We start from the raw sequence: 23,763 nt of genomic DNA, 5'->3' as shown, positions 1-23,763 counted from the left end.
AGGGGGCGGCAGCGATTACAATGCAGAGTTCCTCTCTGTCTTTGCCCTTCATTCTAATCATTAACCTATAGTAAAAGGCTTAGTCAACTGAAGCCATTAGCCCTAAAACTACAATAGAGGCAACCGGTGCCTCTGTTTACCTCCTCTCCTCTGGGATCTGGCTTGGGCATAGGAAAGGTAAACTTTGTGTGCGGCTTCAAAGCACCCTAGTTGATGAGCAACCAATACGCCCAATACAATAGAGCCGATGGCCAGGTAGATTCTTGACCCTTGCACTTAGGAAGTGCACTGTCTGGAGACAAAGAGGCACCACCTGGCTAAGGAATAAGTAACTAGCCCATTGCCTTGGCAACGCTGATGAGAAAGATACCAATATAAAATCTACTTAAGGGTTGGGGTCCCCAAAAGGGGCCGGAGTTCCATTTTCGGGCTCTCCAGCATGCGGGTCAGCATGCTGCTTTTTCTTTCTCTTCTCTATTTCCTACTGATCTATTTCCTACTAATTTTGTAATAAAGATTTGTTAAAGCTGCACTGAGCCGCCCGTTAATTTTTCTATTCAACCAGCCTTAGTTGAATAAGAAAAAGAACCCCACCATTTCTAACCGTAACAGAGCCCAGAGTAAGTGTTCAACAATGGCGGGAGCTGCTGTTATTGTTACCTGGTAGTCTTGACGACCGGAGTTGGTAGCACACAGGTGAGCTGCCAACCATAGGCTGCCAGCGAGTTCAGCAGAGGCACATAGTCGGTCTGCACCTCCACACCCTGGGGGAGAAAGGCCGCCATTAGCACTGCTGCCGCCTCAGGCCAGCTCCCGGGCTGTGCGGGAACAGGGCCACCCAGCAGAGAGGAGGCGGGGGCTCTGATGCATGCCCGAGAGTTGGGTTTTGGAGCCAAAGCACCGACGTGGGATTTCTTCCCAGAGACTCTGACACCGTCGTGTAAAGTCAGCGCGGAATTAGAGCCAAAAGATTAATCCGTTATCTTTGGTTTATTCCTGTCCGGACAAATAGCCGCCCGTGAGTTTCACCGAAGAAGCACAATTACCTCGACTCAAAGCCGCGTTCCAGGCATGTGATAACACACGCTGCTCTGGATGGTTTCAGAGTGTGTCGTGGGGAGTTAAATTACATTTGACAAATGAGCGGATCATTTGCATCCAGCCACAGCAGCGACATGCAGGCTTGCACACACGCACATACACACAGGCTCTGGTGCACGTGCACACGGAAACCGCTTCACCCGAGTCAGGCGCCCGGCACCCAGGGATCAGTGACTTCTGTCTGCGCTCTACTTTGAATCTGAAACTGGGGGAACTAACGTTTATTTCTTTTCTGCAGCTCTGCTTCCGCAAGGACATCCCCTGCAGAGAGGCCAGTGCTCTGGGTCCCCCCACGGGAGCGCCCTCAGGGCAGTGGGCCGCCTTTCCTACTCTAAGCTCCTCCCTGACTAAAGCGGTCCCCCCCCCCCCCCCGCCTGTGTATACACTGGACTCCCCACCTCTGTTAATCTGGCTTGACACCGGCCTCGCTCAGGAAATGTCAGCCACACACTCAGCTCCACCCTGCAGGTCCACACCCATTCACTCCTCTCTTGTGTACTTTGGGTCTGCGGTGAGTGCAAAGTGAACAAAGGCCTATCCTGCCCCTGGAGTTCACAGCGCACAGATGTGAAAGTGACCAGAGCACAGAGGGCTGGTGGCCACAGGGCTCCAGTACCAGCAGAAGGGGGCAGGATCCTGGCCAGGGCCGCAGTAGCCTTCCTGGGATATGTACAAATCCCAAGGCAGAGCGGGGCCTGGAGCCCCAACTCGGTGGCCACTACCTGGAGGCGGCATGTGACATGGCCCGGAGGAGGGCTCTTCTAGGACCAGCTGCATTGTGGGGCTGCTGCTGGCGGCTTTGGGGAACGAAACCAGCTCCTCGGGGCGCCCCCAACTTGCAGCCAGAAGAGAGGCAAGGGAACCCACCCATCTCTTCAGAAGAGTTTGCTGCTATGACCGGGCACCAATCTCACCCACTCACCAAGTCATCTGAACCCCTGGCAATTAACGTGTCCTTGGGCAGCCTCAGTTTCCCCAAGTGTAGGAAGTAAGTATTGGCCTATGAGTGGTCCTCAAAGCTCGGTCCTGGATCTGGGTGTGGTGCACGCTTGTGATCCCAGCCCTTAGGAAGCTGACACGGGAGGATCGCAGGTTGACAGCCCGTCTCAGCAACTTAGTGAGGCCCCCATTTCAAAATAAAATAGGGCTGTGGGTGTAGTGCAGAGATAGAATGCCTCTAGAGTCAATCCGCAGTATAAAACAGGCAAGCAAACAAACAAAAACTTGGTCCCAGAGCCAGCAGTATGGACCTCACATAGGAGCTCAAGAGAAATACAGATTCTCAGGGCCCAGCCCAAACCGACTCTCTTGGGAGTGGAGCCCCGGAATCTGTGTGTTGAAGAGTCCTCTCCGTAGTTCCCATGCAGCCGAGCATACCACTGCCTAGATCATCAGTCTCTTAGATCCCTGCTGGCAAAAAAGGAGTCTCTAATTCTGTGGCCAGAATCCGTCAGCCGTCACCTCCAATCTAATCTTCCCCATTATTCTCCATGTAAGAAAAAAAAGGACTTTTAAAGGATCAGCTGCATCAGAGAAATGGCAGGGAACAAAACTGGGAGGAGGAAAGGGAGAGAGAGAAAAGGAAGGAAAACTAGTTAAGGAAGGGGGATGTGGGAAGGACAGAGGGAAAGGAGAGAGAACAATTCAATCAATTTACGGGAGGGGTGAGCAGAAGATGCCATAGCAGCCCCTCCTGAAGCCCCGACCGGATGCTACAGTTGGTCTGCATCCTTTCTGTTGGTCCTCTGGGCACATGGGGGTCTCCTTGCAGACCTGGCCACCTGCTGAAGGAAGAGCCTGGTGACGCTGCGGGACCCAGAGTCCCTGCCTGCACGCCTGCATCCCGGGTCTAAAGAGAGGAAGGGGTAAAATTTAAATCCACGCTCTCCAGCTTGGCGAGGTTATGATTACTTGGGCCTATCAAGAATAACCTTCCCACTTTATCAAGCACTGTGACAAACCCGCCACAATCAGACAGTAGCCATAGCAACCAGGACAAGCTTTGGCGCCTCACAAAGCCCTGATTGGCAGAATGGAGTCCTTTCATTGGCGGCTGTGCCCGGGGCCTGGGTTTTCTCTGCATGTGCCCAGGGTTGCAAGACAATGACCCACCCCTGCCGCAAGCCTGCTCGCCTGCTCAGACAGGCCTCACCAGGGTGGCTACTGTTTTGTTCCATTTTATTTCATTTTGTCACTATCTTGAAGCAAAAAAACAGCAGGGGTTCTCCCAAACATTTTTCCCCCCTCAGGGTAAGAGATGTCAGCCAGAGGGTGCAGAATAGTAAAGACTGAAGGGAAAACACAACAAATTGTAACCTGTGCTTGGAAGGTTGAATGCCCCTGGGGCCCATCCCCAGACCTGCAAAAAATAATAAAATAAAGTAAATTAAATCAATCTCCGGCCATCAATCACTTGGGGAGCTGATGCATAAAAATACATATGTGGTAGGGTGGGGCTGGCCACTGCCAGGCCCTCCCGCTCCAACTATTTGGGCTGGTCTTCATTTAATTAATGTTCGACGGGGTTTTCCATAAGCATCTATCAAAGGCAGTTTTCGTATTATCAGTACGGTAAGAAGATGGCATTTCTGAAACAGGAGATGAGCCCCAGCGCAGCCGGTGGAAGACACTTTCAAATCCATTAGCTAAGAGAGGTGGAAGGAAACAGATCCGGATGGAAGGCTCTCTTTGATCTGCTTTTTTGTGACACTCCAGTGAGGAGAGAAGAAAGCACCCACAGCACTGAAAAGCCAGCCTGCTTATCAAATGGAAAGACATTTCTTTCTGGGAGTCAGAGCAAAAATTTTAATTAACTCTCCACTCTCCTGTGGTGGATACGTAATCTCCCATCACACCTGGAGTGTTAAAAAAAAAGTGGAGCATGTCTGGTGGTTTTTCTACGTGTATAAAAGGAATTCATTTGTATTTATGGCTCCTTTTCCTTTTGTTCTCTGTAATTTCTCCAGTGGTTGCAAATCAACTAAAAAAAAATAATACACCCAACATGACCTTCCTAAAAAAATTATGGAAACGGAATGTACAGTTTACTAAGAAAAGCATTTGTCTCTGAGGTACCCAGGGGAGTGCTACCTCCAGGATACACCCCCAGACCTTTCCATGTTTTTGTTTTGAGACAGGGTCTCACTAAATTGCTGAGGCTGGCCTCAATATGCAATACTCATGTCTTGGTCTCCCAAGTACTGGGATTATAGGTATGTGCCACCAAGCCAGGCTTGTGAGTACTTTTTAAACCTCTTCAGAGAAAGGACTAGGAGGCCACATACTAGCCCAGCAAGGAAATTCATTCGAATGTCAGTTTGCTCATCTTTTTCCTCTGTTTCAATCTGTGGAAGCATATGGGAGAAAAGGAGTTCAAAATAAAACATGTTGCTTCTTATATGTCACTGTAAATACATGATTGTAGGTGAAGAATAATTCAATTTCTCTTGTGAAAGTGCTGGGAACTAAGTCCTGGATAGTTGCTGTACCTGAAAACAAAGCCTGGGGACAGTTTGCTTCTCCCGGACACCCACAGGGTGGAGTGAGCCTTCACCCTTCGCCCAGGGGGCATGTAAAGGAAATCGTGCAAAAAGCACTCCTGCATCCTTCATAAAATTACTACTAGTGACGAATCCTTATTGTCAGGATATGCTTACAGTATTACTCATCAATTCTGGGTATCTTGATTTCCTACAGTGGGAAATAAGGGCTTAGTACTCCGATACACACTTCTCACTTCTTTGTGTCCCCTCGTGGTTGGTATATAATCCTAACTAAATCAAAAGTCAAGTGTATTATCACAGCCTTGTAAATATTGCTCGATGCTGAGCACGCATACATTAATCTCATGTTTTTCCATTGGAGATATCATTTCTGGAGCTCTCTGAAACCTTGCTTTCCATGCCTAATTCCCCCTACACTGGCACCTATGTCTAGTGTGTGTCTGTGTCTGTCTGTCTGTCTGTCTGTCTGTCTGTCTGTCTGTCTGTCTGTCTCTTTGGTTCTCATTTTCCTGGTGCAAATCCTTTAGTGTCTCCATAAGAAACAATGCCCTGGAAGTCATTAGAATCCCTGCAGTCCTAAAGATGCCTTTGTCCTCACCTTCAACTTATTAGGGTAAAGACTTATTTAGAGTAAAGAAGTCTAGGCTGCAATCTTTTTATTCTACCCCAAATTTGAAAATATTGTTCCATTAGCTTCCAGAGATTGACATTGCTACTGAGATACATACTCTTATCACCAATCCTTTGGGTGTAACCTGTTGTGATGCTTTGGAAGTTTTTAGGATTTTTTTTTTTCCTCTAAAGATCTTCCAGAATTTTTCAACAATGTGCCTCAGAGTGTGGGTCTTTTTACTCCGACTGTATAACTGATGGCCTTGCAACGGCAAATTCTTGCCCTTCAGTTCTGAAAAGTGTTCTCTTACCATTATTTGATAATTTTTCTCCCCTCTTCTTTTCTCTCGTCTCTCTCTGGACCTCCTTTCAGGCAAAATGAACTATTAATGTTTTAATTTTATTACCTTCCTACCCTATTTTCTTATTCTACCATCTGAGAGAGGTAAGTCTTCCTTCACTTTATCTTCTAGTCTTTTTATTATGTTTTTACGTTTTCTGCTGTGCTAATTTTAAGGCCCTCCAAAGCTCTTTCTTATCTTTTGTTTCTTTTTTTTATAGCATCCTGTTTTTGTTTCATAGATACATGTATTTTATATCTTGATTTTAAATGGTTTCTTCTGGACCCTGCACTATGTCTACAGTTACCGGTTACGTGACAAAGAGGGAGAACTTGGGATCTTATCAAACCATATTAGGACTTTAAATAAACTTCCTGGTTTTCAGCACTACAGTTCACCCTGGTGCTTTTAAAGAAAGACCAGAATGTTTCTTAGGTTCTACAAGAGAAAAGTGGCTCCCTTCTCCTTCAGATTACAGCTTCCTCTACTTTGCTAGATCAGTTAGGCCTCCCCATCTGCTTTCATTCTTCTACAAATTTGTTGAAATCATTCATTTCCTACTTTCTCTTCTAATCTTGCTGTTCTCGTGTGTATCTATCTACCCACCCACAGTTGACCCCCACTACCCTGGGTAATCATGTTCTATGAACTCATGAACACCGAGTCAGTGAATATCAAATCTCTTCTCCTAGGGGAAATACAGGGTTAGGGTCTGGTGAACCTTGTGGCTAAAACATTTTTGCCATCCAATCAATATATAAACATTTTTTCTGTTTAAAGACTTCTTATGAAATATATATTGTTGATTCACTAACATTGAATTTACAGCCAAGAGAAAGTAACTCAAGCCTTCATGAAACTTATCTAACATATTTGCTCTGTAAAAAAAGCACATCATGATGTGCTTAGAAATACCTGGCACCTCGGCTCTGTCCTTGGGGCCATTTAATGGCAAAACCAAGAAAAGATAGCACAGAAATGCACAAAAGGTGGCACTCTGTGGACTGTGAAAAGGACAGTTGTTTACAGTAAGATCCTGAAACAATGAGGCAAAGCAACACCTGGTTTGGCCTCAGGTGGAAACGCGCACACCAGGTGGCTCAGATGGTGTGCTATCCTATACCTGTTTGCAGATGACCATAAAAACGCCGTGTATATTGACTTTGGAGTTACAAATACATTTTAATGGGCAGGTGAATTCGTAAATACTGAATCAGTGGATATGAGAATCACATCTATCTATCTCTATATCATTTCTTTATTATCATTTCACTGCGGGTTTTCATAAGAGAAATAAAATGCCTGTGTCCGCTTAGACTCATTTGACCTAATTTTATTATTTTGCTGTTTAAACAGCCTATCTGAAGTTCTTTCTAAATGATTTAGACTCCAGAAGCCAAAAATTAAAAATAAAAATATTTGATTACGCCGGGCGTGGTGGCACACACTTGTAATCCCCACACTTGGGAGGCGGAGACAGGAGGATCGCGCTGGTTCAGAGCCAGCCGCGCTGGCTTAAGAGACCCTGTTTCCAAAAATAAAAAGAAAATAGGTCTGGGAGTGTAGCCCGGAGAAGGGCTTCCAGGAACCCCAGTACCACCAAAAAAAAAAAAAAAAAAAAGAAAAAAGGAAAAAAAAAGAAAACCCATCTGACAAAAGACAAAATATGCAAATTCAAAAGACAAATGACAAAATGGGAAAATATTTGTAGCTTATATTACACACACACACACACGCACACACACACACACACACACACACACACACACACACAAAGCTTCTAGAAATTGATAGAGGGAAAAAAATCTGAAAATCTAAATTTTTAAATTGGACAGGAGTTGAAGTAAGATCCCAGAAAAGGAAATTCAAATGACCATTAATCATGTGAGAAAAAGGGCAGAATCTCATAATAAGAGAAATGCAAGCTAACCTACCCTGAGATACGACTGACCTATCAAACTGGAAGAAAAAAACCCCTCCAAGTCTGACAACACACACTTCGTTGACAAGGCTGGCAGGAAGCAAGCATCCTTCCACGCTGCTGATGGGAGGGCAAACTGAGTCAGCCCTCATGAAGAACGATTTGACAGTATCTCTCAACATTACGAATACATTTACCCTTTGACCCAACTATCTCGCTTCTGGGAATTTATCCTACATATTACAAAATGAAGAGTGTACAAAGTTATTCACTGGAAAGCTGTCTGTAACAGCAAGACACTGGAAACCACCCAAGTGCCAAGCAGTGCTGGACTTGTTTAATACATTCGTTTCTTCCATACATTGGTTAAGGAATCGGATAATGGCTGCTCCAGTGTGTTGAGTCACACAGACAGCGAGAGGCCAGAATTCCACTCTAGACACACAGAGTTTGAGGAGGGAGCTTAGGCAAACAGCATGTGGACAGCCAGGCGCGGTGGCACACACTTGTAATCCCAGTACTTGGGAGACTTGAGACAGGAGGATCACAAGTTTGCAGCCAGGCTCGACAACTCAGACCCTCCACAATTTAGTAAGACCCTATTTCAAGACCCAAAATGAGCCAGGCGTGGTGGCACACGTTTGTGATCCCAGTACTTGGGAGGCTGAGACAGGAGAATCTCAGGTTGGCAGCCAGTCTCGGCTACTTAGTGAAGCCCTCTGCAACTTTGGGAGACCCTTTTTCAAAATAAAGAATAAAAAATAGGGCTTGAGAAGGTGTAGCTCAGAGGTAGAATGCCCCTGGGTTCGATCCCCAGTACTACAAAAAAAAAAAAAAAAAAAGGGAAAAGGTTAGAGTGGAGATACGCTCTAGATTCAAACAAATGGACGATGAACGGACTCAGGAAGCGACGGTGTGTCTTGGGGATCAGAGGGAGCAGGAGATGACACTGGCCACACGGTACCTGGGGCAGATGAGGAGAGTGGAGGCCCAGAGGTGGAGCAGGAGGAAAATGCCAACTAGAAAGAGAACATTTCACCTCTATTATTAAATGGGAGGGGGAAGCCATGACACCGGGGCAGGCTCACAGAAAACTCAGTATCCTAAAAAGCAAGGCTATGCCCAGTACCACCACACACATTCATGAATCTCCCAATTCAGTGAAGCTGGCTCTGTGCTGGGCACTTAGAAGTAAAGATGTATGAGCTCTTCTGCCCAGAAGAGCCCAGGCCAGGGGGTGGGAAGAATAGGCATTAGGTTCCCCACCAGATGGAAGCCCAGGCAGGTAGGGAGGGAAGAGGGCTCGCAGAGCAACTGGCTCCTCTTTCCCTCTGGAGAAAAGGCAGAGCCCTTTGAAGCCAGCAGCAGGGCAGCCCTGCCTTCCTCGTCCAGCCCCCCCAGACTCCCCAGGACCACATGCCTGCCAGCCGAGGGAGGGACTGGCCAGGCTGGCCGGCTGGAGATGTCGTTTTCCTCTTTGTTTTACACACAATGCCCCAGAAAAAACATTTTGCTGATATGTAATTAGGCCAACATAATAGAGCCTAAGAGCGCAGTCGTCTCATTTTAGACAACTTTGGCTTTCAAAAACATTCAAAGAGAATAAGTTGGGGAGGGGCTTGCTTCTTAGAAGTAGAAAAGGGGACAGATGAAAATCCAGGCAGCGTGTAGAAAGCTCCTGTTCCAAGACTCCTCGCCCGCCCCTGCTGGTGAACTCACATCTTCGCTTGATTTTCTTTCTGTACCCAGCAAGAAAGGCAGTGAGCCCTGCTGCAGCCTTTTAGCTCAACATGATAACAGATAATAGTTATTATTATTTGAAGTATACCATTTGCAAAACCGGTCTCCACTGCGACCTCCCTGAAAAGGGCACTTTATAACAGAACCTGTGGCCTCCTCCAATAAAGAGAGAGAGGCCATTTCTCCACCTCTCGAATCCAGGCTGGTCTTAGAACTCACTCTGACAAACAGAATCAGGCTGGTGTGATGGCAGGAGTTCTGAGCTAGGCCTCCCGGGACCCTGCCATGTTTGCCTGCAGACATGCACCTCTGCTGAGGCCATGAGGACGAGCCCAGGCTAGCCTGTTAGGTGATGACAGACGCATCACCTAACCAGCTGACGAGGGGGAGGCAGCCAACCAGCCAATCAGCTGACGTGGGGGAGGCAGCCAGCAGCCAAGCCTCAGTGCCGGGAGTGAGCCCAGCTCAGATTCCCGGGGCCCTGCTCACGTCAGCAGGCTCCCAGCTGACCTCAGGGTCCTCGGCAACAACCAAGCATTGCTACTCTTAATTCACTACGCTTTGGGGTGCTTTCCTTCATACTGCAAGCTTACTAGTATATTATTATTATTATTCTTGGAAAATCCTAATACCCAAGCAAACTGCCAGGAGGAAAAATCTTAGTAATAATGAGGAAGAAATTTATTTCTTTCAAATCCAAGTTGCTTCACTGGATTGAGAAAAATAAATTATAATATTCTTTAATGTAATAAAATATTGTGTGTATACACACAGCCACTATATATATGTATATGTACACACACACACACACACACACTCATTCATCCATTGACTGCTGTTGCTAATTTTAGCCACCAAGGCCAGTGTACCTCACTCTCATTTCCTCCAGGCCAGACACGCTGCGCACCCATGTTACCTCTGGAGCTCTGTGTCTAATTTATGGTGACCGGCTGTGAGGCTCCACGATGGCCCTAGCATACTCCAGGAGGGGGAAATAAAAACGGGCGTCACCCTGGGCTTCTCCTCAAGTTCACACCAACCTGGCAAGAAAACCAAAACCTATGTGTGCAAAAGAACACAGCCTTATGTGAGGGGACGTGCTGGGTGATCTGGTCCTAGCACGTGTGGCTTCTCTGAGGTCCTATATGGGGAAGACAGGTGGGGGAGCAGGGTGCTGGGACAGAGGGGCAGGAGCTGTCTGTCCTGTGCTACTGCGTGGACAGGATGAACTGCAGGAGAGGTGCGTCCCAACACAGGGCTCCCGGAGCTCAGGAAGGCGATGAGGCTGGAGGCCAGGAGCCCTGGGCCCACTTGGGCCAAGAGCAGGCGCTGACGCTGCAGAGCTGAGCGCAAACAGTTGAAGAGCTCCAAGCTGTTACATCCTGTCAGCCGCCCCGCAGGACCACATACCACGACACGGCGCATCCTCCAGAAGCCGACAGCTCACACACGCCACTGCACGGAGGAGCTTGTCCTCCCCGCAGACGTGGAAACAGCTTTGTTTGATAACAATTAAACAAGAAACATTTTCTCCATCCAGGAACTTGCCAAGTCCCTCCCACTAATCAAAGTGAGTGGGAGGAAATTAGACTTTCTGGGAGTAAATGAGATTTATCACTTTATTACTCTCTTTAGACAATTTGAGGAGGATAAGGAGAATTATCTTTTTTAACCAATTTCTTCACCTACATTATCTGTTAGCTTGAAAAAGAGCACTGGGGGGGGGGAGCTTTCCCAAATTATACAATTAAAAGATATTTACTTTGGAGCAGAGAGAGTGGGAAAGGGAACCAGTTTGTGGGCAAAATTTCTAGTACTTCTAGTAATGCAAACTAAAATTTCTAGTACTTAAAATTTCTGGGTTGGCAGTCGTCACCTTTACCCACTGGCAGGAGATTCCTGACAGCTTACCAACAATCATAAAATGCTAACCCAGAAGATCTCTCTGAATAAAGAAGGTTAGTTCAAAATCTGAAGAGGGGAGGAAATAGAAATTGAAGGCTTATTCCACTGTCCACGCTAACGAGGGACAGACACACAAAGCACCAGTGATTTCTCTCACCCCGACTTTCTCTGCCTGGTAAATTCAAGGTGTGACATTCCCTGTCATTGTCCGGGCAATCACGGTTGGTCAATATTCTCTTTGTGGAGACCCAACTGTCAGCATCTTGTTGCTATGGTTACCGCCACACTAATGCAACCCTTTCTTCATGCTTCCCTCTCCCCACACCAAATTACCCTGTGCTAATCCCATGGCACGTCCTCCAGTTCTCCAAGCACCCTGCTCCCTGCAAGTGTGCATCTTCAGAGGCACCGGAAACCTCCAGCTGGAATACCCAGCCTCTGAAGATGTCAGACCCCTGAATGCTCATGCCCCTCCATTGCTCCAGGCCCTCAATCCCACTACTCCATCTCCCTGCACTGCCAGAGATAAATTCACTGGAGCCCATAACAGATGTGCAGCTGGGTTCCCCTCAGCAGCTGGACTGTGACCCCCTGAAGGATGAGCTGATGAAGGGGAGGGGGGAACAATGGTGAGGAAATTAAAACAGTCCCAGAGAGGATGGGCGACTCTAGAACATCCTCCTGCCAGGTGGGAGCAGTGGCGCACGCCCCTGATCCTAGTACTGAGGAGGCGGAGACAGGAGGATGGCAGGTTCATGGCCAGTCTCAGCAACTTAGCAAGGCGTGCCATAACTTAGAGAGACCCTGTTTCAAAATAAAAAATAAAATAGGGCTGTGGTGTGGCTCAGAGGTAGAATGTTTCTGGGTTCAATCCCCAGTAACACCGAAGGGGCGGGGGGGAGAGGGGGGGGAAGGGGAGAGGAGAGAGGGGAGAGGGGAGAGGGGAGAGAAGAGGAGAAACCACCCTCTATTCCTTGCCTCATGGCTTCAGCATATCGATCTCTCCTTGACATTTGTTTTCTGTTTATTGTTGTTTTCCCCATTGGAACATAATATTCACAGAGGCAAGGAAGGCAATTCCTTGTTCCTCAGGAATTCAAGCCCCCACTTCAGGAAGAACTGCCCAATAATTAGGGTGTGTGTGTGTGTGTGTGTGTGTGTGTGTGTGTGTGTGACTAGGGATTGAACCTTAAACCCAGAAACATTCTACCTCTGAGCTCCAACCCCTAGCTCCATTTTATTTTTTATTTTAAAACAGGGTCTCACCAAGTGGCTGAGGCTGACCGCGAACCCATGATGCTCCTGTCTCAGCCTCCCTAGGATTACAGGCATGTGCCACCACACCCGGCTAATAATTAGTTGTTGAGTGAATGAGTGGATGAGTGAATGAATGAATGGATGCATCTATCCTAGCATTTGGAGGGTGGTGTCGGCCACTATGTCATGTATTACAGTCTTATCAAAATTGCTATAAATCACACCTAACAATAACGAGATGCAAGTTTGCCACTGAAAATGTGTTAATCAGCCAGCACTACCATTTTCTCAGGCATACTGTCTGTGGAAGTTGGGAGTATGTGTACACACGAAAATTAAGTGCAGAGAGTCATGCACTGGTCACCAAGGCCAGAGGGCATCTTAGTAAAGACCGGGAAATCATTAAACCGGCTACATACAAATTCACCGCCATTCCTACACCACTTGTCCTATCTGGAGGAGGCAGCATCTGTTTCTCCATTCGGACTCTGAACTTGGTTCTGTGACTTTCTTTACCAGTGAGGTATTAACAAATGTGATGTGAACCAGAGTAGGACTAAGCCAGCGCCTTGGGGCTCTCCCACTTGCTGCTCTTGGGAACACCCAGCGACTGTCATCCTGAAGGACTCAGGCTAGCCAGTGGGTGATAAGATACACAGGCTCTGTCATCCTAGCCCACAGCCAGCCAAGTGCCAGACATATCAACCAGGTGCTGACCACTGAGGGAACCCAGCAGAGATGTCCTTAGAGAAGAATCATGAGCTGAATCAATGGTTACTGGAAGCCATTAATTTGGAATGCACAGTTACACAGCAAAAAGCAACTGAGAGGTTGGAAAACATAGACAAGTCTACCTGATTCTTTCAATGTGACTTTGTCTATTTATGGGAAAGTGACTGAAGAACTTGTGGCCCCAAGAGATTTTTAAATAAGATGGTGCTTCTGTGCACATCTCTACCCCTCACCTTCTTGCCCAAACCCCATTCTGAACAAAACCAAGAATTCAAAATTTCTTTGCATGGAATACAAATCCAATATGGTAGCTTTAAAAAGTAAATACCTTGCCAGGTACATGTATAACACTTCTCTTCGATTAAAGCACGTCTTTAGCCGGGTTGGTGGTTCGTGCTTGTAATCCCAGTTCTTGGGAGGCTGAGACAGGAGGATCACAGGTTTGCAGCCAGCCTCAGGTACTTAGGACCTTTGCAACTCAATGAGGCCTTATTTCAAAATATAGAATAAAAAAATAGGGCTGAGGGTGTAGCTCAGAGTTAGAATGCCTCTGGGTTCCATCCCTAGTACCAAAAACAAATAAACAAAAATAATTATGTCTTTTTTAAGTACTCTTTTAGCCAGTCTCACTCCATCCGTGTTCCCTTATTTTTAATTACGTTTTATTAAAATTCTTGGCCAAGTGATTTTCAAGAACATATTCCAAGCAGTGGTGATGGTGAACACTTAACTCTAAGCACACCCTCCAACTCTATGCACACTGATCTCTGGAAAGCCACTTGCCCGTCATCATTTATGCCTCTTAAACTATCTTAGAAAACTGAAAATTTCTTATATGAGACCTATGCTAATCCATTTCATGCTGCTGTAACAAAAATACCTGAAGGTGAATACTTTTTAAGGAAAAGAGGTTTATTAGCCCACAATTTTGGAGTCTGAAAGTCCAAGGTGAGACACATTTGTTCGGTGTCTGGCGAAGGCCCCCTTCACTGGGTCAGAACATGGCAGAGAAACAGAAAGAGATCTGGCTACATGCAGAGGGAGCTGTGCGTGGAGGATGGTCTCACGTTATAACAGCCTCCTCCAACCACGAGGACTTCTGCGAGACAGCAGCAGTTACTTCTAAGGGTGATGTCTCCTTGACCCAATCTCCGTCCACTGGGCCCGCCTCTTAAAGGTCGCACCACCTCTCAGCATCGCACTGGGGACCACACTTCCAGCTCATGCACCTTTGGGGGACAAGCCACAGCCACACTGTAGCAGGGTCACATGGAGACCATGAGAAGAAAGGGGGCAGCCCCTACAAAGACCAGCTCCTACCTGACAGAAAGAAGAAGATAGCGACCTCAGTCCTAGGATACAAAGAACTGAATTTGCCCAGATACCCAAGTATGCTTGGGAGTGAAATCTTCCCCTAAAGCCTTTACTAAGAAACACGTCCTAGAGATACCTCATGTCAGCGTTGTAGCCTGAAAGTAGGGTTGAGGAGGAAGCGTGATAGAAGAGTGCTTGCCTGGACCTGAGTTACAGTATTCCCAGTAACACACACACAACACACATGCACACCCCTTTAGTAGAACACCCAGCAGAGCCCACCACAGGATAATAAGTGAGTGTGTGTGCAGGGCATGATGGTGCACGCTTGTAATCACAGTACTTAGGAGGCTGAGACAAGAGGATTGCAGGTTCGTAGCCAGCCCCAGCAATTTAGTAAGACCCTGTTTCCAAATAAAAGTAAAATAAAATAAGGCTGGGGGTGTAGCTCAGATGTAGAATGCCCCTGGGTTCAACTCTCAGTATCATTAAATAAATAAACAAACAAATAAACAAATAAATAAAAATGTGTTTAAAGACTTTATAGAATAATCTCCTATTCTTATCTCAAACACACCCAAGAACCATAAAAATCAACTTTATTGCTGATTAATTTTTTGTGTCAACTTGTTAGGGATATCTAGATACCTTATGAGATGTTATTTCTGGGTATTTCTGAATAGATTAGCATAGATTAGCATTTAAATCGGTAAAGTGAGCCAGGGAGATGGCCTTCCCCCGTGCAGGTGGAGGGGCCTGAACAGAACAGACAGGCAGAGGACCGCTGCACTCCCTCTGGGTGTGACCCTCTTCTACCCTGGAGCCTGGGAGCTCCGGGTTCTCAGAGCCTGGGACGTGAACTGGAATGTGCACCGACCATCCCACCGCTCAGGCCCGTGAGATGCACACTGCGTCCCTGAGCCTCCAGCTCCAGAACTGCATGAGTCAATGCCTTGTAATAAGTCTCGTGTGTGTGTGTGTGTGTGTGTGTGTGTGTGTGTGTGTGTCTGCATGCGCGCACACACGCTTGCAAAATCTCTTGGTCCTCTTTTGCTGGAGAATCCTGACTCGCACACCTCCTTCCTGTCATTCTGTGGCACACAATGTTTAAAGCGACTTTAAAAACATTTTTAAACACAATGTTTAAAGTACTTTTAAAAACTGCACTTGTCACAGGACTTGAAACCATGATCCTTTCTTTTGCCTTCCCTTCCTCTGCAGCAAGACTCTAAATTCTCCTTGCCCCATGATCTCCACCGAGGGGCACGCTTGCCTCTCCTCTCAGCAACTTTAAAAGGTCCCTGTGATTTAGGTCTTTCTCCACCCCGCAGGAAGCTTGACAACAAAGAAAATGACAGATCGGTGTGCAGGGGCCGAGGCTGGGGGGTGGGCATTTATTTTTAATGACTGTGCGCCTTCCCTGAGTTAAGGGGAATCAATCCTTCCTGCCCCAATTTCCTCCATCCATCATGTCCCACAGTTGCTGACACACAGTAGGAACTCAATATTTATTTGCTGAATAAATTTTTTAAAAGGTCTAACTTCTATTGCACATGAAGTGAAATACAGATGTCAGAGAGAACAGCACCGTCAAGTTTGTAGAAAGAAAAAGTGCAGAAAGAGATTAAAAATCAGCTCTTCTTTTTACCACCTGACTATACAAGCTTTCAACAAGTGCCTGGAGGAGCATCCTTGGTCTTTCTAGCTCAACTCAGCAGCAAATACTGCCACCGGAGCCAAGAGACATGAACACCCTTGCCTCTATTCCTAGTTGACACCCTCTCCAGCCCCAGATGACTCTGACTCTTGTCAGTGACATGGGTCTGTGACTCAGCCCTGACCAAGGGGGCCCAGTGGAAACTCAGCTGAGGCTTCTGGGGACAGGTTTCATTTAATAAGAATGGACACATGGCAGGAAAAACCTGCTTCTGTTCTTCATAAATGTCCCTTTGTTTGCCTGTGATATATAGCTGGATCTGCATGTGATGTCTGGATCTGCTGCAGCCACCCTGTGACTAGGATCATGAAGAGACCTGGCAGACAAGCTGGTGGCCAGTGTGAAGAAAGGTCCCAGCATCTGGGTCCCTGAGGACATCCTTAAGCTGCTGACAAGGCTAACGATGCCACCACCTGCTTCCTCCAGACTTCCTGCTCAGTGAGATGAGGTGAAGACTCTCTACTGCCTGAGCCATTTTTAGTTGGACTTAGTTATTGACAGATGATATCAGTTTCTCACCTTGGAACCTGTCTCCCAAGTTCTGCCTTTCTTCCGCCCATTCCAGTCCATCTCTCCACAATGTTTGATTTCAGGGCCAGCTGTCCTGATATACAACTCCGTGAAGAGATCCCAGCGCGGCTTCCTTCAGCCCACTGCAAGAAGCCCAGGTTCTGGCCCCTGCCAAGCTTTTCACTGATTCTTCATATGCAGACTTGCTGTCAAGTAGGTGGTACAGGCATCCTTGGAGACACATCCATGCAAGCTGCATTAGTCTCCTAGCGTTGCTGAAACAAGTGACCACCAACTTGGTGGCGCAAAACAGTAGTGGCTCAAAACTTATTCTCTCACAGTTCTGGAGGCCAGACGTCCAGTCAAGGTTTTTAACAGGCTCCTGCTTCTTGGAGCCTCAGGGTAGAATCTACTTCTTCCTTCTTCCAGCTTCTGCTGGCTGCTGGCACTCCCCAGCTTGTGGCTGCTCCATACCAAGCTGCAAGGCCAGACTTTTCGTGTGTGTGTGTGTGTGTGTGTGTGTGTGTGTGTGTGTGTGTGTTACTGGGATTGAACCCAGGGGCATTCTATCTCTGAGCTACATCCCAGCCCTTTTATTTTTCTTTTGAAACGGAGTCTCACAGGTTGCTGAGAGCGTCGCTATTGCTAAGGCTGGCTGTGAAACTGCGGCCCTCCTGCCTCAGCCTCCCAAGGACTGGGATCAAGTGTGTGTGCTAAGGCTAGCGTTTTCAACTCTACTCCGGCCTTCTCCTGTGTGTGTCAAATCTCCCTCAGCTCCCTTCTATGGATATATGTGACTGCATTTAAAGCTCATGCAGATAATCTGGGATAATCTCCCATCTCAAGATCCTTAATGTTAATGGCATCGGCAAGATCCTTTTTGCAAATAGGTTAACATTACAGATTCCTGGTATCCTGGGGGGTGCATCATTCAGCTGTCTACCCACTAGTCTCTCACATCTTTCCTTGTCTTCCCATCAGGACCAGCACCACCCCACAGGAAGCCTGAGGTCTAGAGTTGATCCAGCAGCCCACGTTTCTGCCACAACCCACAGGACATTTCAGGACCCCCACCCCTGCCAAGCCAGGTGGCTGCTGCTGAGGAGGAGGCAGAAAGCAAGCTCAGGCTGAAAAACAGAAGACGGGCTGGCTGCCATCAAGGCTCTGCTCTCTCATTGAAGGATCAAGGTTCGGACCCAGAGACAGGACTCAACTACCTGATTTGGTGGTTTATTTTTTTTTTTTTGGGGGGGGTGCTGTTTTAACGTCTAATTGCTATCATTTTGGAAAAGCAAATGGCTTGAGAAAAAAACACAGCATTCAAACTAAGCTCTCCTCTGTCAAGTTCCTAATATCACCTGTAATGGTCACGTATAGAATGGTCCCTTGAAGAGCTACAAATTGGTGTTTGGAGCTGATGTAATTTGAGTTACCAGGTTTGTAATCCCAGAAGTGGACACATCCACTGCAATGGATTCGTCTGGGTGTGGCTGGAGGAGGGCCCTGGGGCGTGGCCTTGGGGTTTATGTGAAGGGTCCTGCTCTTGGTTCCCAACTCCAGGACGTGAACACAGCACCTGTGCTCTCCCTCCGTGCCCTGAGGTCCGTGGTCCTCAGCCTCACATAAACTAAGCTTGAAACCCTAAGAAAATAAGTCTTCTTTCCTCTAAGTTATGTGGTCAGATCTTTAGATTATGGCTGCAAGAATGCTGACAGATACAACGCCCAAGAGGCCCTTTTCAGAGACAAGAAGAAAAAGGTTTTTAAAAGTTCAAAAGTTGCTGGGCATGGTGGCGCACGCTTGTAATCCCAGCAGGGAGGCTGAGACAGAGTTTGTGGTTCATGGGCAGCCTCAGCTACTTAGTGAGGCCCTCCACAACTTAGTGAGACCCTGTTTCAAAAATAAAGAATAAAAAATAGGGCTAGGGGCGTAGCTTGGAGGTAGAATGCTCTGGGTTCTATCTCCAGTAACACACACACACACACACACACAGTTCAAAAGTCAGCCGGGCATGGTGGTGCATACCTGTAATCCCAGCATTTGGGAGGTGGAGACAGGAGAATTGCAGGTTCAAGCCCAGCCTCAGCAACAGAGTGAGAGACCCTGTTTCAAATTAGAAAAATAACGCAGGGCTGGGGTGTAGCTCAGAGGCAGAATATCCCTGGGTTCTTTCCTCAGTACCGCACCAAAAAATGTTCAAAAGTTCCATTCAAGCCAGGCGTGGTGGCGCACGCTTGTAATCCCAGCGTTTGGGAGGCTGAGACCGGAGGATTGCAGTTTGCGGACAGCCTCAGCTACTACTTAGTGAGGTCCTCCACAACTCAGTGAGACCTGGTTTCAAAATAAAGAATAAAAAATAGGGCAGGGGGTGTAACTCGGAGGTCTAATACCCCTGGGTTCCACCCCCAGACCTGAAGAAAAAGAAAACGTTCCGTTCAATATGGCCCCATGCCAAGAAACCCAGGAAGGGAGCTGGCTCCGGGAGGGAGCATCACCCTACAGTCAAAGTTGGAAGAAACTAAGGAAACTGTGGCTGGAGAGGTTGATGAGTGTGGGCAGAGAGGTGCCCGACCAACCAGGGTGGGCGACAAAAGTGAGGTGAGCCCTAACCAGAAGGATGAAGATTAAGGCTAGAGTGAGATAAAGGCTCCAAGACTATATTCACCACACTTACACAGGTGTGTGCGTGTGTGTCTGTGCATGTGTGTGTGTGTGTGTGTGTGTGTGTGTGTGTGTGTGTGTAAGTGATTGAACTCAGGGGCATTCTACTCAGAGCTACACCCCCAGCCCTTTTTTTATTCTTTATTTGGAAACAGGGTCTCACTAAGTTGCTGAGGCTGGCCGCGAACCTCTTGTCTCAGCCTCCTAAGTACTAGAATTATAAGTGTGTTCCACCATTCCCGGCTTCTGCACAGGACATTATTATTATTATTATTATTATTATTATTATTATTTTAATTAATTTTTTGGTGGTACTGGGGTCCCTGGAAACCCTTCTACCTCCGGGCTACACTCCCAGACCTATTTTTATTTTTATATTTTTATTTAGAAACAGGGTCTCTTAAGCCGGGGAAGCTGGCTTCGAACCTGCGTGATCCTCCTGTCTCCGCCTCCCAAGTGCGGGGATTACAAGCATGTGCTATCATGCCCGGCCTGCACAGGCCTTTTAAAATGAGGGTTGCATCAAAGTGTGCAAGAAAAGACTATGTTGAAGTTGATAAAAGTAGTATTATTCAGCTCCTATTTTACCTTTTCTACAGAGAGACAAATATAAAGTCTAGGGCTGGGGTTATATCTCAGTGGTAGGTCTTTTGCCAGCATGCATGAGGCCTTGAATCTCATGCCCAGCACTGCTAACAACCAATTCACTCACTCACTCACTCACTCAATCAATCAACCAATCAATCAATATGTGTATATACACACATACACACACACACACACACACACACACACACACACACACACGTCATGGTTCTCCTGAGAGGGGGCAATAGGATGTCTGTATCTATATCTACCTCTGTGTCTGTATCTATACGGGTTTATTCTGAGGAACTGGCTCCCATGATTACGGGTCTGGCAGGTCCACAGATTGAAGTGCAGGCTGAAAGGTTGGAAATTCCAGCAGGACTTGATACTGCAAGCATGAGTCCAAAGACAGTAGCGGAAACAGAATTGGTCCCTCTTGTAGGAGCCTCAGTCCTTCAAGGCTTTCAAATGCTATGGTAAGGTCCACTCATATTATGAAGCGTGACCTGCTTTTTTTGTCTTATACTGATGTGAAAGTTAATCACATCTAAAAATACCTTCCTGGCAATACCTAGACTGGTGTTTGACTGAAAAACAGCGTACTATATAGCCTCGCCTAGCCAAGATGACAAATAAAGTTAACTATTATAATATAATCATTTTAATTGCTCATTTCTAACTAACATTTCTTCAAAGTTGTTCTATGTCAATGACACCATAGGGGCTGAGCGACCCCATCCATAATAAGAAAGTACCCTTCTCCATTTAACCATTGCCCTACGGATGGACATGCCCACTGTTTCCTTTTGTCCTATTACTAATGCTGCGATGATAGCCTTATATGTACATTCTTGCATTGGTTTCTCTGGAAGAGATGAACATGAGGTATGAAATTACCAAGGCATGGGTTGAGTGGGGTTTTTTTGCATGTGTGTGGTACCAGGGATGGAACTCAGAAACTAGGGGCATTCTATTTCCAAGCTACACACCCAGCCATTTTTTTTAAGTCTTTTTAGTTTTTGAAACAGAGTCTCACCAATTTGCCAAGGGCCTTGCTAAGTAGCTGAGGCAGTCTGAGAACCATGATCCTCCGGTCTCGGCCTCCTGGATGCTGGGATTACAAGCGCGTGCCACCACGCCTGGCTAGGTCTGGTATTTTAACATCTAAATAGATATTGACCATCTGCCCTCCAGAGCAAACCTAAAAATCATAAGCATGCTCCAGCCTGATGTTCTCCACATTTTAAGGAGAAGGTACTTTGCTGTACCATCCACGGTGGGCTGGTGTGTCACTATTGAGGGGACCCAAGGATGTAATCATTGTCAAGTCAACTGCTAGAAGAAAGAGACCCATGGTCATGGCGAACACCCTAGGCTCATCTGTTCTGTGATCTGCCCTTGGGTAGGGAAGGATGCGGCTGTGCCAAGAGAGGCTTGTGACTTGATTCTTGGTCCTTTCATGGAATGATTATTCTTAGACAAACCATCCAAATCATGGGAAAAGGCAGAGAACTGCTGACGTTGGCACTAAGGACTATGATCTCAAACCAAAGTAATTATCTTGGAGAAACTATGGCAATGAAAGAACTGCCAGATGGTTTAAAAAGAACAAATATTGGCTCCTTTGTTGGAGCAGAAGGTGGTGAATTCTAGATACCATAGAAATGGATGTTCCTGCCTGGAAAATCCTAGTGTGGATTCTTAAAGAGATGGTTAGGAGCCTTTGAAAACAAAAGACTGAGCCTCAAAACCTTGCAGAAGCCCCCTCCCAAAAGAAAAAGGAAAAAAAAAAAAAACAAGTGAGGCCGAATGTGTTACCGCATAAGGCTACAGGACAGTAGATTTCAATTATAGAAATATTATCTTAAAGCCACTCATGGTTCCCTTAGGGATAAAAAGATGGGGAAATACAAGTTGGAGGCAAAGGCAGTCTGCAACTGCTTAGAGGGCTTGGTTAGCATAAGGGACTGGAGGTCTAGAGACTGCAAGATGTCAAGGGGCCGTGACCTCCATCCAGTGTGTTCGATGCTAGGATCAGATGGAAACCGCCTTACCTGTGAAAGCTGAAGAAAGCAAAGCCAGAATGAACCTCCAACCCTGGGATGACAGAGCCATGATGAGGACTGTTTCCACAGGCTGGGAAAGTGAAGATAGGCTGAGAGGCTAAGATAGAACGGAGTCAATGCAACAAGAGACAGAATACATGGGCAGCGGGTGGAGAAGAGCTGCCTGCACAGACCAAAGCCACAAGACAACTCCATCCTCAGGAGGCCCGGCGGAAGTCTATGCGCAGCTTCAGAGGCAGAGTCCTCACGGGTGGCGGCTGCTGCCAGGACCTCTGCCATGCCCTCTGCTCTTGCCAGCCACGCACATCAGGGTGGGCCTCGTGTGCTCCCAGGCTTGTTCACGTCAGACCCTTATCATACTATACATCTTCATTTCAATGATATATACCAATAAGCTGCCAAATATACTAAAAGTGACTTCTCAGGAAACTAAGTTGAATTCTTTGAAGAGACTCAACAGGGGACAGTCAGTTAAAAATGACAACTGTGGTTGTATTAGATGGGGGGAGGGGCCAGAAAAGACCAGAAACAAATCATGAGCATGCAGAAGGACTCTGAGGTCAGATCCTTTTGATGTACTTTAAAGGAACCTCTGTTGTCCACTGTAGACAACACACCCAGAGTATAGTTTATACAAGAGAGGTGAAGTGGAATCTGACCAACAGACGCCAGATTGAAAACGATTGGCGAGTGTGTACTTACATCTTACATCAAAATTAAGTGTGTTAGATAAGAATATGAACTTTGGTTATCTGTGGGTGATTTCTCCAATTAACCCATCAGCCGCCGTACCAATTACATCAGCTATACCTGCTTTTTCTATTGCCTTATGTTGATTCTGGGACCAGACGTCCCAAGAAGCACCGATGAGCTAGAACATACTCTGGACACAGATGATGATGGAGAAGTCTTGCTCAGAGCACCATGGCATCCATGGACTCTGATGGGCTGTGTGGTCCAGACACACAGACTCAAAGAGGATAGGGCTTTTGTCTGTTTCTCTGTCTTGCTCTTTTCCTGTTCATCATGCAGTCCTTCCCATTTCCTTTCAGAGAATCACTCTCTGCTCACACTTGAGATTGAGTCCAAAGAGCATCAACAAAACTTCTCTCATGAATCCCCTGTGGATAGACTGTCTCCCTCCTCGTAGCTGCCTTTACTTCCAGGCTGTGGTTTCCAACTGAGAACAACAAAATCATTTTCCTCCAATGCCATGAATTTCCTTGCCCAAACTCCTCTTTATTTTTGGAATAAAGCAAAGGCCACAGGGAGAAGTTGGTGATGAGACCAGGGAGCTGGTCTAGCTGTGTGGTTTTTTTTTTTTTTTTTTTTTGAGATGACTAGGTTCCAGGTCTCACATCCATAACTTTTTAATGTATTTTATCCTTTAATTTTCAGCAGTTTCAAACCTTATTATCAGTATCCCTAACTTAGAAAATCAAAGGCTTGGAAAACAGAGATGGATTGGTTTGCTTTTCCTATACTCTGTTGCTCAACTGGGAATTAGGGCACCAGGATGCTCACCCAGGTGGACTCTGGCACCTATGTCTTCTTGCTGGTGTGCAGACTGAGAACAGCCAGGGCAGCTTCCTGGTGAAGGGACTGTGTGTGCTCATGGTGTGCATGCATGTCTACGGGTGTGTAAAGAGGAAATCCAGGGTGAGTGGGATTGGGGGGCGAAGCAGCACCTTCTGCACGTGGAGCTGAGGGACAGCAATCCTCATTAGAAAAAAGTAAGAGGTGGTCAGAGCTGGAGAGCCTAGGGGCTGGCCTGGGAGGACAGTGGCTGCCAGGA

The 23,763-nt window shown here is 46.8% G+C and overlaps 1 protein-coding gene across 1 annotated transcript in view; it reads right to left on the bottom strand.

The window, feature by feature from the left end:
* RFTN1 (raftlin, lipid raft linker 1) overlaps window positions 1–23,763 on the bottom strand; it is a gene marked incomplete at its 3' end in the record, with an annotated part of 204,880 nt that overhangs the window by 10,666 nt on the left and 170,451 nt on the right. Inside the window, exon 8 of the mRNA XM_080715947.1 lies at window positions 661–764. Within this exon, the coding sequence (XP_080572073.1) occupies window positions 661–764 (104 nt within the window). The remainder of the gene's footprint in view (window positions 1–660; window positions 765–23,763) is intronic.

The sequence above is a fragment of the Muscardinus avellanarius genome (assembly GCF_963383645.1).
Source record: "Muscardinus avellanarius genome assembly, chromosome: 18".
Taxonomy (NCBI): domain Eukaryota; kingdom Metazoa; phylum Chordata; class Mammalia; order Rodentia; family Gliridae; genus Muscardinus; species Muscardinus avellanarius.
The sequence above is the reverse complement of the archived record's forward strand: the minus strand, read 5'-3'. Positions and strand labels throughout refer to the sequence as shown.